Below are 16698 nucleotides of genomic sequence, written 5' to 3'. Positions count from 1 at the left end.
GGTCACTTTTGAAACTGCACATTCCTGGCCCTTTGCACTCTGATAGCTTTCTGGAGGAGATTGGAGCAGCTTCTGGTAGGGGGTTTTTTTGGCTTTGGACTGAGCAGGATTACTACAAGACCCATCCTGCAAAGCTGGGGATAGTTGGATCTAGAAAAGACCTGTCCATAATGTGAATTTCCCAGACAGGGTGGTGTCTTTGAAGGGAACCTCCTACCATTCCTGCTGTCTCCCCATTAGCTGACTGAAACACCCTTTGCAGCAGTTTCAGTGATATTCTTCCCCGTTCTTCTATGAGATGCTATTTTGATAGTCTGTGAATTTATTCCCTGACCTTGTTGTGGTATTTCATTACTCTCAAAAAATGGCAACTACAATACCTTGCAAGGTTTTTTTTTTTCTTTCCTGTGCTGTACTTTACCCCTCAAAGGGGAGAATCTGGAATTGAAGCTGTGCTTGATGTCTCAAATAATTTTCAAAGTGTAAAATCAGAACATTATTAAAGAGATGTAAGGGATGTAAAAATAAAAATATAGCTCTTGATTCTTCACTACTAATTCTCCAGTGTGAAACAGCCTTGAATGTTTTCACTTGAACAAAAAATCAACTGTTTCTGTCAGTGGTGTTGCTCAATTTATCAGTTTGTTCTGTTACAGCAATTGAAAGGTTTGCTAGATAAGAAATTGTAGGGAGGATGTGTAGAGTAAAATGATTGTTGAAGTTTCACAGCATGGTATCATAGTGCGAACTCTCCTGAAGCTTTTGCTTTTAACATGCAGTTGGAGCCTCAGAAAAAAGTGTCCATCTTCTCCTGTGCATTTTTAAAGAAATTTTTATGTTCTTTGGGTTGGGTTTCTGGTATCTCTTCCTTTTTAGCCTTCCTGATCAGCCTAGGGGTGTTGACACTCTTCTCCCTCCACCACCTGTTTGGCTTGGTTTCACTTGCTGACTTGTCCCGGGGTGGGCAGTGGCTGAGACTTTGCTGTTAGTCAGCACTGTGAGGTGGGATGTCTGTGGAGACTGGAGGTACTGAAGAAACAAAAACAAATTTTGTGTATGTCTGTGTGTCCATGGTGCTGGCAGGGAGAGGAATCCCCGAGTTTGCCCAAACTTTCCTGTGAACACTGCTGTCTTCAAAGGAGTTTGCTAAAATACCTATGTGAAAATCTGCCTGTGTGTGGAAGTGTTTCTCAGTGTGTTTGAACCTTGATGAAATGGCATAAAGGGAAGCCCTGTACAAGTGAACTCAATAGAAACATTCATTACAGCTAATTTACTCAGTGCTTTTAAGAGACACAGCAATTCATAAGTTGTGGTTTTGCCTGATGCTGCTGGTAGTATTTGTTTTAAATAGATACACTTGCCTGCACACGCTCTTTGCCATCTGAAATCTTGTCTGGCTGTTGGAAACCTCATTTTAGACATGGTAATATGCAATGTTGGGCAAATCCTAGTGTAACCTGTGGTGCCTTCTCATTAAGGGAGAAGGTCCTTTACCGTATGTACAGTTCCAGCCAAACAGTAGCAAGGAGCGTAAGGAAAAGGTCTTGTCTGTGACAAAGAGAAATGGCAATTTTAATTTTTTCTGAAGCGTTGCCCTTGTTCAGCCATCTTACTGCACTTGCTTTTCTCAAGGACAATCAGTGAATAAACTCTGGAAGCACGGAGGTACTAAAAAGCACTTATTTTGCAGTGTGCAGAGCCTGCGTATCCCATCTGAGACTACCGCAGACGTGCTCCTGCAGATGTGACCTGCTGGTTGCTATGGGAGAATTGCCATGGGTACAGGGCCATGGGAAGCACTTGTTGGAACGCAGAAAACATTTTCAGTCTTTGTTTGGTCCTCTTGCATACAGCTGAGTGACTTTGGGTTTGAAATAATTAAGCTGAATAAAAAAAAAAAATAATTGTCACTTTTCTGTTTCAGGAAGTCTTGAAAATTTCCAGCCTTAAAAGCATCAACATGTTGGCTGATGTGATTTACCTTATCAACCAGAGTTTTTCTCAAAATGAATGAATTTCATTTCATTTTCTGAAAGGAGAAGGCAGTATTTGTATCATGTGATACTCAAATCTGAGTCTGTGGTTACATGCTCTGTTTTTGTTGTAATCTGTTATAAATCTGCAGCATTTTTGCTGGTACCTCCTCCTTTCCTTCCTCATGTTGATCTGTGTCCCCTGCACCTCTGTGTTGGTGCTTGTGTTGCCATGTGGAAGGCAAGATAAGGGATCTGATCTGCCTGACAACTTACTCCCAACAAAAAAAGTGGTTCATTATTATTTCAGCTACCTGGTTTGACTTGTTGTGCAGTGGTTTGGATGGTACTATTGGCACGAGGGTGACCTTGAAAGGAAATGGCTGAGGGGAAGGAATGGTGGTGGGGTAAAGGAAATGCCTTTTACAGCAGAGAAACAGATTTAGATTGTGTTAAAATAAATCTGTGTGAGATTGAGCGGCATAATTGATATCTCTTTGGGGAGAAGATTATTTTTAAGGCAGAGGAAACCAGTGGGCCATCCATGTGAGCTGCAGAATTTTACCCAGGCCTCCAGTTACTCATCCCAGCGAGTCCAGGGTGATCATGGAAAGAGAAGGATTTCCAGTTAACTCGGGTGTGTTTCAGGGGAAGGGCAGAAAATTCTTCTGGTAAAATGGAATTACAGGCTAGTCGATACAAATCCACTGGATCGGGTATGAGGAATTCTTGATTACTTCAGTGTGAGTTTGCCTTTACTAAAATCAAGTTTACATTAGCTCCAGTACAGGGATGATACCTAAGAGGTGGTTAATGCCAGGGACCCCAGTACACTGAAGCAGAGCTACTTGTGCATCTGGCCTAACAGGGCAATGGAAATAGTTGCTGGTACTTTTTCTGGAAAAAGTTCCCAACAGAAGCAAATTAAAATTCATGAAGTAGAAGAAAGACCACTCTCTCTTGAATTCGACTAATTATTTCAAACCTAAGCTCACTTGCATGTGGACGCAGACAACTTTAGTTCAGTCTCAGCTGATATATGTACTTCTTTGTATACATGCAATGTTAAGCATGACAGTATATATTAAATAAAGTGATTGTGTTACAAAGCATGCAAGTCAAGTGATTTGTGAGCTCAGGGTAACTGTGAGGTTAGAATCCAGTCCTGATCTATTTTTGTGACTTACAGAATAATTATGACCAAACATTTCAATGGGTTGCTCTGTCATTTCAGCAGTGATATACAGATCGCTATACTCCTTTATTTGCAGATAATCTCAATAATGTCTAAATCTAGTTTTCCTTCAGTTATGTTAAAACCACTAATGGTGACTTCTATAGCTTTTCCTCTAATTAAACAATAGCGGATAATACCAGAGACATTTTTGCAGGGAGCTCTGCAGTTTATTTCCTTGTCCTGCTTTCTGGCAACATGCTTGGCTGCCTTGTCTTCAGATCGAGTTGATTCATTCCAGGAAGAACAAATGTGGATTCTGGGCTTCACCATTTACTTGCAGACCCTTTGGTTATCTCTTCATGAATGATTTTACTCACCATCATGTTACAGACATTTCTCTGATATGTGTTTGATAAAGGACTTTATGTGTAGGCCTTCCACAGGATTTCTGTGTTAAATCTGGCCAGATCAGCAGAAAGGGAAATAGCAGATGGTGAAAACTCATTACTTTAAGACTGTGGTAACCTTCAAAATGAAGCAAGCACTCTTAAAAACCTGGCAGTTATGCTGCCTGTGTCCCCTAGCCTAAAGAGATGTGTAAAGAGAATTATAATGACTCTTAAATTGCCATGGTGATAGGTACATGCTTGCTTTGTAATGTGTATTTAGACTTAAGACAATAAAATGCACTTGTCTCCGTTCCTCCAGAACTCTTTCTGTAGTCTCAGTGCAATTAACTTTTTCATTTGGAATGCAGATAGCACTAGCCAAGTGGATGATATAACTGGTTTCTTATTGGTATTTCTTACAAAGTGTTATTTAGGGAAAAAAAACTCTAGGGTAGGGAGTGGAACAGGAAATGTTAGATGATTTTATTATTATTTTATTATAAAGGAGGGGTGAATAGTACCTAAACTCCTGTGACATCTCAGACAGCTTTCAGAGCTTGTTGTATGGTTTTATGACATTCATTCAAACTAATATTCATTTTAATTGACTTGTGATGGAAAGGTGGTTTTGTTACTCATGTTTTTGCCCACCTTACTGCTTCAGACAGCCGCAGTTCCAGCAAAATAATCATTTTGAGCACAATACTTCCAATCATTACTCCCATCGGGGAGTAAGGGTCTAGTTTATTTTTGTGAAGATGGAGAAAATTGATTTGGGTATTTTAGTTACTGAAATGGGGGGAAACCCTTCAAAGTATTCTGCAGTTGAAGTGTTTTGGTTTGTGCTGGGTAATGCAGTGAGGCTTGCTGTAGAACAGCTGAAGTTTCAAAGAGCGTTGCTCTCTGTGGGCCGAGTGCGGCATCACAAAGCAACAAATCTTGGTCAGTAAAAGTTCCCAGCTCAGCTGTTTTGCAGCGGTCACAGCAATTATCAGAGCCTTGTTTTTTTGAAGAAATGTGAATCTGAGGTAGTTGTTCTTGTCTCAGTTTGCTTATCTCTCTGTGGGCAGACCTTCAGGGCTTAGATATATGTTAAGTGAAGCAAACTCTTATCTTTTTCTAACCAAATTTAGTTTGATATTGGGTGCACTGCTGCCTAAACTTTCCCAGTGAGTCTTTTATGTTGTCCAAGGCATCTCCTTTCAGACTACTTCAAAGTATTATGGGAATAGGGAGTGGATTTATGACTTAATGGGAACTTGATTTTCATAGATGCAGGCATGTGGTTCTTCCCTTAGCTGATTACAGAAGATGAAGAAAATTAGTTACAGGAGGTAACTGGGGCACTTCTCTGTCACGGCTGCTACATACAGTACCTGCACATTGATCGTGGCCTCAAATTTTGGTGTTTATCCTATACATTGGTTGAAAGGGTGAGAAGTATCTGCCTTGCCCTCCAGTAAAATCATGTCAGGTACCTTGAAATAACTGGTAATGGTAACAGCCTGGCAAAGATGACTGACAGCAAAGTCTTACTTCTGCTGAGAAACCTAACTTGTTTTTGGAATTTTGTGCATGGGAATAATACTGTATTCTTCTGGGTGAACTATATGTAATTGACACCAAACAAATTGGTTTCGGAGAATTTATGGGGAACAGGCAACCAGCTGTTGTGTGGGGCTTGTTTGGGATTTATTCTTTTACAAGGGTTTTTGTGGGCATCCTTGGTCAAACTTTAGTAATGACATAGTTCTGGTTCATCATGACATGTGCTGCTGTAATTAGAGCTCTGACTGCCCACCTTCACTGAATCCAAGGTATTTACTGATTGTAGAGATAACTGCCTCGCCCTTAAGAATTGGGCTACTGTCCCCTCACATCATAGAATCACAGAATCATTTAGGTTGGAGAAGACCTTTAAGATGGAGTCCAACTATAAACCTAACACTGCCAAGTCCACCACTAAACCATGTCCCGAAGCACCACATCTACATGTCTTTTAAACACCTCCAGGGATGGCGACTCCACCACTTCCCTGGGCAGCCTGTTCCAATGCTTGACAACCCTTTTGGTGAAGACATCTTTCCTAAATCCAATCTAAACCTCCCCTGGTGCAACTTGAGGCAGTTTCCTCTCATCCTAATACTTGTTACTTATGAGATGGACACCCACCTTGCTACAGCCTCCTTTCAGGTAGTTGCAGAGAGCGATAAGGCCTCCCCTGAGCCTCCTCTTCTCCAGGCTAAACACCCTCAGTTCCCTCAGCCATTCCTCCCAGGACTTGTGCTCCAGACCCTTCACCAGCTTCATTGCCCTTCTCAGGACACACTCCAGCACCTCAGTGTCTGTCTTGTAGTGAGGGGCCCAAAACTGAACACAGTATTTGAGGTGTGGCCTCACCAGTGCCCAGTACAGGGGGACAATCACTTCTGTAGTCCTGCTGGTCATGCTATTTCTCATACAAAGTCATGTGGCAGAGGGAAAGATTTAGATACTGAAAGTTGGTGGTATGGTAACAGTATCTGCAAGTTTAAAAAGAAAAAGTGGCAGTTGCAGGAAAGGGAGGCAGTCGTGCTCAGCTACATTTTTTTGAATGAAACCTCAGGTCTGTGTTACTGTTCTGATTCAAATTGAGAAAAGAGTTATTTTTACAAAGCACTTTCTAGAATGTTTCTCACTTGACCTTCATCTCAGCACTGTATGTAACACAGATGCTACTGGTGCATTTATACCTGCAACATTCAGGAATAACAGGATTTCATAAATTATGGCAAGATAAAGTAGACAAAGATGGTACTGACTTGCTGATGACAACGCATGTGTAACAGTCTTCCAGCTTACTTTTCTGGTTATTCCCTTTTGCATAATAAACTGGAATTATGTTTATATATAACATAACATATGACATTATATATTATGCTTATATATATTACATAATATATAAATATCATTCCAGGTTTTATATATACAAAAATGTGTGTATATATATATTTTATATATGTTTCACCTTGGCTTTTTCATGATTTGCCTTCTCTGTTTTGTCACTGTGCTTTTCCACGGTGTAAATGTAAAAACATAAATCCAGCACAGTTTCCTGTGTTCTTTTAAAATCTTTAAATAGCCTTTTCTTGCTCTTATGCAGCAGAAGTCACTTGGTGTTGAACAGCACTCAGGGTGCTCTAACAAAGAAATCGGTGACTGTAATAGCTTCTATTGAACCCAGTACTATGTTTTGGCAAATGCATCTCCATTTGCTTTGCATCTGTGAGTAAAAGGTGCTTTGAGGAGGGGGAGAATGTCTGCTTTTTATGGAGTCGTGCAGGGTATGGAATAACTTTATTGGGTTTTTCTACCTAACCATTTTTCCTGAATTCTGCTTTTGGGATGACTGTTTATGTGAAGTCTAGTGTTTCCTAGCACTTTATTTTCAGGCCTTATGTAGATGAAATGCTTGTGGTTACTGTCACTGGTTCACCACATAAAGGATGCCTAATAGCATGGGTGCTGTGTTGTCAGTGTGAGGAGCTTGTCCAGGAAACTTTTGGAAAATCTATCTTGTTTAAAACAAACAAAAAAGTCCTAGCAACATCTTTTGTATCACTGTAACCATGTGTGGCATGTGCACTCCTTCTCTTCCCCTTGGTCTCCAATGTATATATAGCATGCGTTCAGCTAGTGCAGTGGAGTCTGTGAACTCAAGCATCCAGCAGGGAGCCAGCAATCCATTTTCTTTTACTTTCTCCTGCTTGTAATCTAATAAGGCAAGAATTGTTTCTGTGCAGTTTATGGAAGTTGGGGAGTGTGTGCATTTTTTGTTTTAACACAAACTAAAAAAGCCTTCTATCCTCACTGTCTTGTAAGGCAACCTAGAGAAATGGGAATCCTTTCCCACAAGGAATTCACGTATGCAACATACTGTAACTCTGTATGAGTGAAAAATATACGGTTTATGTGGCCAGGGATTGCAGGATGGATGTACCTGTCTGTAACAGGTTATTGAGTAAAACTCAGCAGTTCTGGAACTGAAGCAGGTTGCTTCCTGCCTGTACCAAGACAAAGAGATTTTGCAGACCATTAATTTACCCCTCTAATTTTAGAGGTGCTTAAAAGAGTTGCCTCTTGGGCACCCTTGGAAATACCAGTTCATTCTGCTTTTTATGTTGAGTCTAATCTGTGCTTTCAGATTGATCTTTTTCTCATGGTGGAAATGTTAAGCAGCAGTAGTAATTGGTATGCATCTTTGATAGGAATCATGCAACATGGATGAAATAGTATAACTCAGTTTAACTTGGAATACATACAATAATCTTAAGGAATGCATGCTCAGTTCTGCTTGGGCTGTCTGTCTTGTCCTGCTTATCTTCTGTAGAAGTATAATTCTCATAGGCTTAAATCCTATGTTAATGTGCCTCATTCCTAAATAGGACTACCTGATATAATTTGAATTTATTCTCTTTTGGTCAGAAAGTGGTTAAGGGAACAATTAGAAAAGCTCATTAAAACTGTGTTCAGGTACAGTGTAATGAAAAGTGAGCTTCCTGTGAGAAGATGATTCAGAAATCATGCTTTTCTGATTTCTCATTGACACAGTGCCCCAGTATTAGTGTGTGTATGCTGATCTGAAGCAGTGACTTGGGCTGTGCTGTTGGCATTGTTTGCATTACTGTGGTGGCTGTGATAGAGACTGGAACAATAACGTTAATCCCAGGCACCTTCTCACCCCTGAGGGAGGGGAGGAGTTCCGCAGGAATTTACAATCTATTTTGCATTGCATTTCCATTTCTTGAGTCCCAGGTTTTTACAGCAGTAAAAGCATAAATTCAGATAAATTACCCCCACCTTGGCTTTGCAGGCAGTGTCAATACTGGAAGCCAGCACAGACCAGGTTGCAGAAGCCTTCTAAAGCTGTGAGCACCCTTGCATATATCCACTCTGATGTTTCTGGGACTGGCTCCTTACAAAATGGCCATGTATGTGCTGGATAGCATAATCTGTGAAAGCTAGTTGTATGTCCTAGGTTCTTCAGTGGATTGGGAAGCCTGTCTTTCTAAAAACAAATCACAGCAGCCAACAAATTGTTTGCTTGTGTAGTCAGCCCAGCCCAGCTTCGCTGTTTCTCTTCCCTTGTTCCAGTCTGAGATTGCGGGTAAATCATGTGGCTGAATTGGATAGCTTTGGGGAGCTCTCAAGGAAAAGCACTGTTAGATAGGCCTTTTCAACACATGTTTACTGGGTTAGTTTAGACTTCCTATTTCAGGTTGACTCATGATTTTGGAAGAGTAACAGAGTTTCTTAAGATTGCCCATACTGGCAGACTGATGGGAGTGCCTCAGTGTTTTGGGTGCAGGTATCACCTTCTTATCTAACATTGTTACAGCATCAGTAAGTATAGTGGAGTTGAGTAGTTGCACCATCACCTGGAAGCAGTAGTGTGTAGGAGATGTGGGACTTGCATTACTGGGTCCTTCTGAAAAGGAAGACTTAAATGGCAGTGGGATAGAGCTCCTTACTGGTATGAAGCTGCAGTGGGGATCTTCTGTCCTCAACAGTGCTGCAAAACTGCCTTAGGGCTCTGTGCAGTCAGGCCTGGTGAGATCAGCAGTGGGTTGGGATTGCACTGAACACTGTTAAACAAGGACTGATTTGTTCTTGACTCAGATGTTGAAAAATGCTGAGCACCTGGCGTGACAGCAGAGAATTCCATTGCTCTGTGAAAGAAAGCTCAGCTTTTCCCTGGTAAGGGCTTGAGAAATGATGAAGCTTTGCTCATATTGGTATTGAGCCTCAGTCCATGTGATGTTCATTGCAGATTTATGTATTCTCTGCTTTTTTTCTATAAGCAAATCCATGTAGCAGTGCAAAAGCTTAAAATCCAGAGTAGTGGTTCAACAGCCTTGTTTCAGGTTCATCTCAGTAGGCTGTGTGCCTGCTGCTGGCAGACATTGCAAGGCACGGACAGGCTGCTGATTTGAATCGTGCGTTTGTATTGAGTCTGCAGGGAACTGTGTTTAGAAGGGTTAGATAAACACAATTAGGCTGTATTGCCAGCAATGATGTTCTTATTTAATGCATTAATGAGTGCAGGTGGCAGGACCTCTGAAGTGAATAAAATGCAATGCAAACTCCTGCAGTACGTAGCAGAGCCATTGTGAGTCCAAGCCGCTGAGTGCTAAGCCAGCTCTGAGAGATGAGGTGGGAGATGGGAATGAGCTTCCCATATCTGAATGATAATTTTGCACTCTTCACGGCAGGTTTCTGAACATTACTTTCTGCACAAGCTAGTTCTGCTGTAAGAACCAGGAGCAAGAGAGTATGTTTTTAGAGCTGTAATAGGTTGTTTCTCTGCATTTTTATCAATAGCAGCATTAAGATAAGGTGGTCACAAATATGGATTTACTTGCTTGCCACCTCGTTCTGTTACCTGGCAGGATTCAGTAATGCACTGGTTAGAAGAATTATGTTCAGCCCCCACCAGCACTTACAGTGCTAGAACAACACTGCTCGAGTCCCTTCATTTCCTTCTATAGGCAAGATGCTGGAAGCCAACACAATTACTGTGCTCTGTTGGCCTTTCCCACGGTGAAACCTGGTTTTTATTTCCTGCTGCTTTAACCTTAGTATCAGTGAAATGATCCCTGGAAAGCTTGTATTGATTGCACATTATTGTCTAATTAAAGTGCAATAAGAAGAATTGCAGAACACTCGCTCTTACAGCCCTGTGCCTGTTGTAGACACTATAAATTAGAAAGCTTTCTGTTCAAATATGGAAAATGTCAGTGCTTATTTCCTTTTGAATTTCCCAGCATCTCCTAAAGGCTACATTTGTAGGTGTGTGATTTTTTTTTTTATTATTTTTTTCCCCCTAAATAACAGTTGGAAAGAAGTGTTATTTAGAGAAGAAATGAGGTCCTGTAGGCTTGCAGGGGCCATGTTCTGATCCTGCTACCTATAACCCATGTTATCTAAAGGCAGGCACTTCTATATGAATGTATTTTAATCTGAAACCTGCTAGATGATCCTTTAGCATCATGTGCAGAGATATCAATGGGTATTAATTTACAATTTGTAGAGGCCAGTCTTTAAATAGTGCTGTCTGGTCTTACCTGGAGGCTGTTTGTTGCTCTGTTCGGATTTTATGTCTCTCTTGCTCCATATTCCTTGTGGTTTGATACTTTCCTAGTAACTTGTATCTTCCTGAGTTACCTGCAAGGAGCTAATAAAAGATAAATCCTAGTCCTTGATATAGCAGTCGTTATAGTGCTGCATCTTGCTTAGTCATTGAATACATGGCCTTGGGGAAATCGCTTCACCTACCCAAACCTTCAGCTTGCATCTAATCACTCAGTGATACATGACACACTATGATACATTTACAGAGCTCTATGAATGATCAGTAATTCTGCCCCAGACACTGGCAAAAAGACGCTATGGAGAATGGTGGACTTCTGTGCTGTGAATCAATTAATGATTGACCAGTTGCATACAAAAACACTTAAATATGTTTAGTATCATGTGTGAAATTGACTTTACCCTTTTTTTTTTGCCCTTACAGATGTACTTTCCGATTCCCTAGCACGGTTATAAAGATCCAGTTCACATCTTTATACCATAAAGAGGAAGTAAAAGAGGAAGCCTCATCGCCTCCCCTTCGGCCACTTTACCCTCAAATATCGCCTCTGAAGATCCACATCCCGGAGCCGGATCTCCGGAGCGTGGTCAGTCCCCTCCCATCCCCCACAGGCACTATCAGGTAAGATGTTAACTATCCAAAGTGTGCTTTCTGGAAACTCCATCTGTTCTTGGACACAAGTCTGTCAGCCCTGTTTTGTTTGGTATACTTGGTGTGTGAAATGCCCCATTAAAAATGACTAGTTAAATATCTGATGTTCAAAATTATGAAAGATTGCTAAAAACTATGTTCTGGTGGCTGGAAGTAGGGCACAAGGGTTTTGATTAAGAGCTTGAAGGGTTCAGGGGGGAACTTGAGTGTTAGTTTCACACTATAGAGTTACTAGTCTATCTTTGGCAGTGGAATTAGAAATATCTATCAAGAGCTACCTATATGCATGGAGAAAAGAAAGCAGGCAAGTCCTTTCTATGTTAGGACTGCCTGTTTTATTTTTATCTCAATAATATTCTGTTGTTGCTGGGTGGTGCTGGTGTTATCTGAAGTTAGGGACAAGAGTGGCCATTTGGCACATGATTTCCTGGGAATAGAAGGAAATGGGGGTAGGATGCTGACCATGTACTGAGGGGCTGTAGCAATCTGAATGTACATCTGTGCGAGTATCCTGTTTTGTAAATTATCTGATTCATGAATGTGCAGCAGAAATAACCTGCACATCAAGTTACTGTCTGGAATATTTTCTTTCTTTCTCAGCAAAGAGTTGATGTTATGGAGTTGCCGTGTAATCTTTTAACATTAAAGCTTGAAGTATTAATAAATTTTATAAAGTAGACTCATGATATAGAATGATGTATTAGAGTTTTAAAATGTGCAGGCCTCAGAATAGCAAGAGTGTATCTGGTAATAGTAATAGCTTTTGGTTTGTTTTCTTGTCTGTACATTTGCAAAAAAAGTGTAATAGACAAACATCTTCTGACAGTTAGCACTAATTCAGTGAGTAGTATTCAAATTGACTTGTCTGAGAACAACTTCAGTGTCACAATGAAGCCCGTTTAGTTTTGCATAGATGTGGAGGCGCTTGCTTGTTTGGGTTTTTCCACCAGTCTTGCAGAGCTGCACAGATGTGCAGTGCAGATATTCTAGAAAGAGGGGGCTGGAGGTGGCTGTGGTTTTAGTCCTCTGTTCAGGCACTGCTTTGAGTTTATATTTAACCTTCTCTTTTTAGATGAAGCTTGTTGCTGGGAGGGGAGGGGGATGGTTTCTTTGCCAACATATGGTAGTTAGTTTCCATTCAGTCATCTTGCGCAAAGCAGCACAGTGTGGTTTGTGTTACTAACAGAGGCTGTATCTTCTGACTCTGGCATATGCCTGCAACTGATATTTGACTCCCTGAGAATGTTTCTTTTGCATAAGGAGAAAGTGGAAATAGTAGTGTTGAATTGTGCTCAGCCCCTAACAGTGTGTTTACTAAGGATGATTAATTGTTGCATCCGTTTGTCTTGAGCAGAAGCTAATCCAGCCAAGTCTTCAGAAAACCTCAAAAGACATCTGAGGTTTCGCTTGCCAAACCCCTTTCGTTTTCGAGTTCCTCTTACAGAGGAGGGGCTGACACATTTGTAAACATCCCTGCTCAGCCCCTTCAACCTTCCCCTCTCCCCCGGCAGGGTCTTGCAGCTCTCGTACCCTGGGGGCCAGGCTCTGGGAAGTGATTTGGGTGTTTCAGCCTGAGAAAAGGAACGCTCTTTGGGGAGCGTTCTGGCCATCTGGCTTTCAGGGCAGCTCTTAGCTATCTTGGTGAATTCAGTGGTGGGTGAGGCTGGCACAGTGTCCTCTCCCCCTTCCCAAGGGCAAGTCTGTGAGGGCTAGTGGGGGCTCGGCGTGGGACCCACACCCCTCTCCCATCGCTGGCTCTGGGAGGTGGTTGCATGAGCTGGACTCTCCTCCTCCTCCCTCTCCCCCTTCTAGTATTTACTTTCCTAATTTGGTGCGTTTGCCTCGCTCCTCCCTGATTGGCCCGTGGAAAATTATTGCAGTTTGGAAATCCTGGGCAGGGTGAAATTTCCTTTTTGGAAAGTGGCTCCTGGCCCCTTTTCCTGCCTCCGCCCCGGAGCGGGGCAGGGGCTGTACCTGTGCTCCCACCGCCAGATCCTGCCCTGCCCTCCTGACCCCGGCCCTGCTCTGCCTCCCTGTTTACATTGCAGCTTGCTTCCCTGCAGGTTGCCCCCTGCAAGCTTCTGGGTTTTTTCCAGCCTGTTTATTTTCCCTCTGCAAAGTGCACTGCCTACAGAGGGAATGAGCTTTAGTTAAACAAAACCAAACCTGCCACCCTCAGCAGCTTTGCAAAGCAAGATTCCTGCTTACTCCTAGGGAGAAATGTGTCCACTGTTTTCTTAGCTAGGTGTTTTATCTCCAGGAGGGGCCATTTGTAGATGTGTTTTGAATGCTGTTGTACAGCTTTAAGGGAAAATGTTGGTTGGCAGCATGCTGTGAGGCTTACACACAGCCATGGCTTATTTCTTCCTGCTTTGAGTTCAAAATTCCTTTTTTAAAAAGTCAGACTTGCATGTTCCAAAAAGGAAAAGGCCACTGTGGTTATAAGAATTTCGTAGAAGCAGCCTGCCATTTTACACAACATAAGAAAGGGCAGAGTAGCACCACATCTCAGTAGATTCAAGGCACTGAAAAGTTGTGTGAAAACCATGTGTAGTTTGGTTAAATTAATCTCTGCCTGTTGGGGGGTAAAACTGATTCACAATTTCAGGAGTTAAGGGACAGTCTTTTGGTACATGGCTTTAAGGTTCTGCAGCTTGCATTTGGAGGATCCTCTTTGGGTGACACTGGTGACGTGAAGTTCCTCACCTATGCTACAAACACTTAGCTCTGCCTGGTTTTGCTGTAAGTCCATGATATCTACATGAATGTGACTCCATATATGTGTTGCAATCTAGTCCCCAGAGTGGCTTGTGCTTGGATTATAAACAGACCCACAGAGACAAGGTGTGATGTAGGAGCCTATTCCTGGTCTCAAAGTCATGCTGAGTTGGAGTTTAGATTTACAGTGTTTAGTTTTCCTTTTATTATTTTCCTGTTGGTGTTAATGACCCTGTAGCAGTAACTTAGCTCAGTTTTCCAAATAGCATCTCTCTCCAGCACTGCCCCTTAGGCTTAATTATTTTTTTTTAGTGTTCATGAAAATGAAATTATTTCTCTCTGCGTGCTTCCCGATTCTAAACAGCAATTATGTTCTCACTGATATATATTTTAAAAAGCTACAATAAAGAAATACTAAATGCTGTACTATGGAGGTCAGTATAGTTATTCATATTTTACAGCTGCTGCTTCTGGCTTATCTCTGTACCAGAATGACTGTGGGCTTGAACACTGTCTTGTACTCGTTTGTTTTTTTTCACTGAAAAGGCATTAATAGTTAGCTCATATACAGTCTTTATCAGTAAAAAAAAAAAAAATAACTTCTTTGACATGTAGAGCCCTGTGAGAACCACTGCTTGAAAAGTGTCTGGTGAGGTTCTGTGCTAATAGCAAGACTGGTACATATTTGTGTGTGGACCCAAATTTGTATTTTAATTGTTAGTACTTAATGTGCCTGCCCATGTTCATCCGCTGCTAGAAGGATTGATACCCAGTTTACAATGAAATTAGTGGTATGAATAATGAAAGATCAGCTGATATCCTTCTGCATCTTTTGTTTTATAAGCTTGATTAGTAAACCAGAAGATATGAGCTGAATTGCCATGGTTTCATAAGCTATATTCTTTAAACTTTATTTCTTTTCTTCCTTATTTTCACTAGGCAAAATTAGTTCAGTAACATGTTGCATGCTTTGATAGTGGATTATTCAGAGGCCTGCACTCTAGGAAGTGCAGTTATCTTGGCTTAGCCACCAACTTGTTTTGTGGCCTTTAACAGGTCATTGAAATTCATTGTCTGATTTTTATGCATGTATAGTGTAATTACTATTTTCCAAGAGTGTGTAGTAGATAAATTATGTATTGAGCTTTTAGTCTGCAAAGCGTGACGAAGAGTGTGTGTGTGTGAGCCATGTCATAGTAGACATGCAAATAAATGCTGGCTGTGCTTTCATTCAGACTTGGCTTGGAAAAAGGGAGTGCTTTTTAATAGGCTCTAGGACAGCCGTACAACACTGTTTCAGAACACTTGGGATTAATCTGAATTAGCACATTTTCTCTAAAGGTATGTAGTGGGAAGCTGAATGAACCCAGACTTCAGTGGATGCATTCACTCACTGTAACAGGATTGCATAAATATTGCCTGCTCCATTTCATTCAGGCTTTCCTTGTTTCTGTAGCACTATTACCATTTAGCTGAAAAGCGGGTGAAGAGCTCCAAGGCAGGTTTTTTGCAGGCTCTTTTGCATTGTCTTGGTTATCCATTACTTCCTGCATTTGGGCAGAATATACAGCTTGGGTAACTCCCACAATTGGACAGACTGGTGATTATTTTTAATCACCCTTGTCTCCAAACCACAAGCCAACTAGTGTGATGCATATACATCACATAAGAAAAGCAACAATCTATACTGGGCTTGGGAGTTCCTACACGTGTTTAAGTCAGATAATGGACCATGTGCTAGAGGAGATGTGCCAAGCCATGTGCTGGAGGAAAGGTTACAGATGTCACCAGCTACACGAGCACTTCCTCTTCCCCTGATCCGTATAAAATGTTCACTAAATCCATGGTCACAGTGAGCTCACTCCCTTTCAAAGAGGGGAACCACTGGAGCACAGACAAGTAATAAGAACTTCGACTTTTGTGGATAGCTAACTTTCTCTCACTGTGGCTTGTTCGACAGCTTTGTTTTTCTTCAGCATTAAGCAAGCAGGGAGGCTCTCAGATTTCTCCTTTCACATCAAAATCCAGCTTGGTTTGGCAGTCTCACCACTTGTGATTGTTTCTGAAACCTGTCTGAAATATGCAACGTGCAAGGACTTGCCTTTCTTTGAGTTACAATTTTGGGGCTAGGCCGAGGAAGGAGAGAGTGGCAGAGGATTCTCACCCATTATTGCTGATTGGTGTATCGTGGAAATGCTTGTTTCACAAGTCAAAGTGCTGTACTTTGACCTGATTCTTGCTTATTGCATGTTAAAAAGTCTCCCTATATCTTTGGTGCCCCTTTTTGCAGGCTAATGAAATGGAATATAGGGGTAGTCTGAGGTTTGTGGCATTTCTCTAACTATAGTCCTTGTGTGCAGGGCAACACATCTCCAATTTGCATTTGAGGAGACTGGGGAAGATGTTAAGAAATGGGAATTCTCCCTTTGTACTCAAAAGGGACTTAAAAAAAAATTGCCTATTCAGACAGGAATCGGCAGTGTTGCCAAACTTGTGAGTCTTATCACTGCTATGTCTCTTGTACCTGCTTCACAAATGTGCACTTAGGCATTTTTCAAAGGCACTGCCCATGTGCATACCATATCCTAAACCACAAAGTTGAAGAGGTGGATTTTTTTCCTCCTCAGCATTGCAGATTTTAAGTCAGGTGAACAATTT

The 16698-nt window shown here is 41.5% G+C and overlaps 1 protein-coding gene across 2 annotated transcripts in view; it reads left to right on the top strand.

The window, feature by feature from the left end:
* The window catches only part of FOXK1 (forkhead box K1), a 57213-nt gene that overhangs the window by 15778 nt on the left and 24737 nt on the right, over positions 1-16698 (top strand). For both annotated transcript variants that reach the window (XM_074885598.1, XM_074885597.1), the window contains exon 2: positions 11095-11292. In XM_074885598.1, the coding sequence (XP_074741699.1) occupies positions 11095-11292 (198 nt within the window). The remainder of the gene's footprint in view (positions 1-11094; positions 11293-16698) is intronic.

The sequence above is a fragment of the Strix uralensis genome, chromosome 16, assembly GCF_047716275.1.
Source record: "Strix uralensis isolate ZFMK-TIS-50842 chromosome 16, bStrUra1, whole genome shotgun sequence".
Taxonomy (NCBI): domain Eukaryota; kingdom Metazoa; phylum Chordata; class Aves; order Strigiformes; family Strigidae; genus Strix; species Strix uralensis.
Note: the sequence above shows the minus strand (reverse complement) of the source record. Positions and strands in the feature narration are given on the sequence as shown.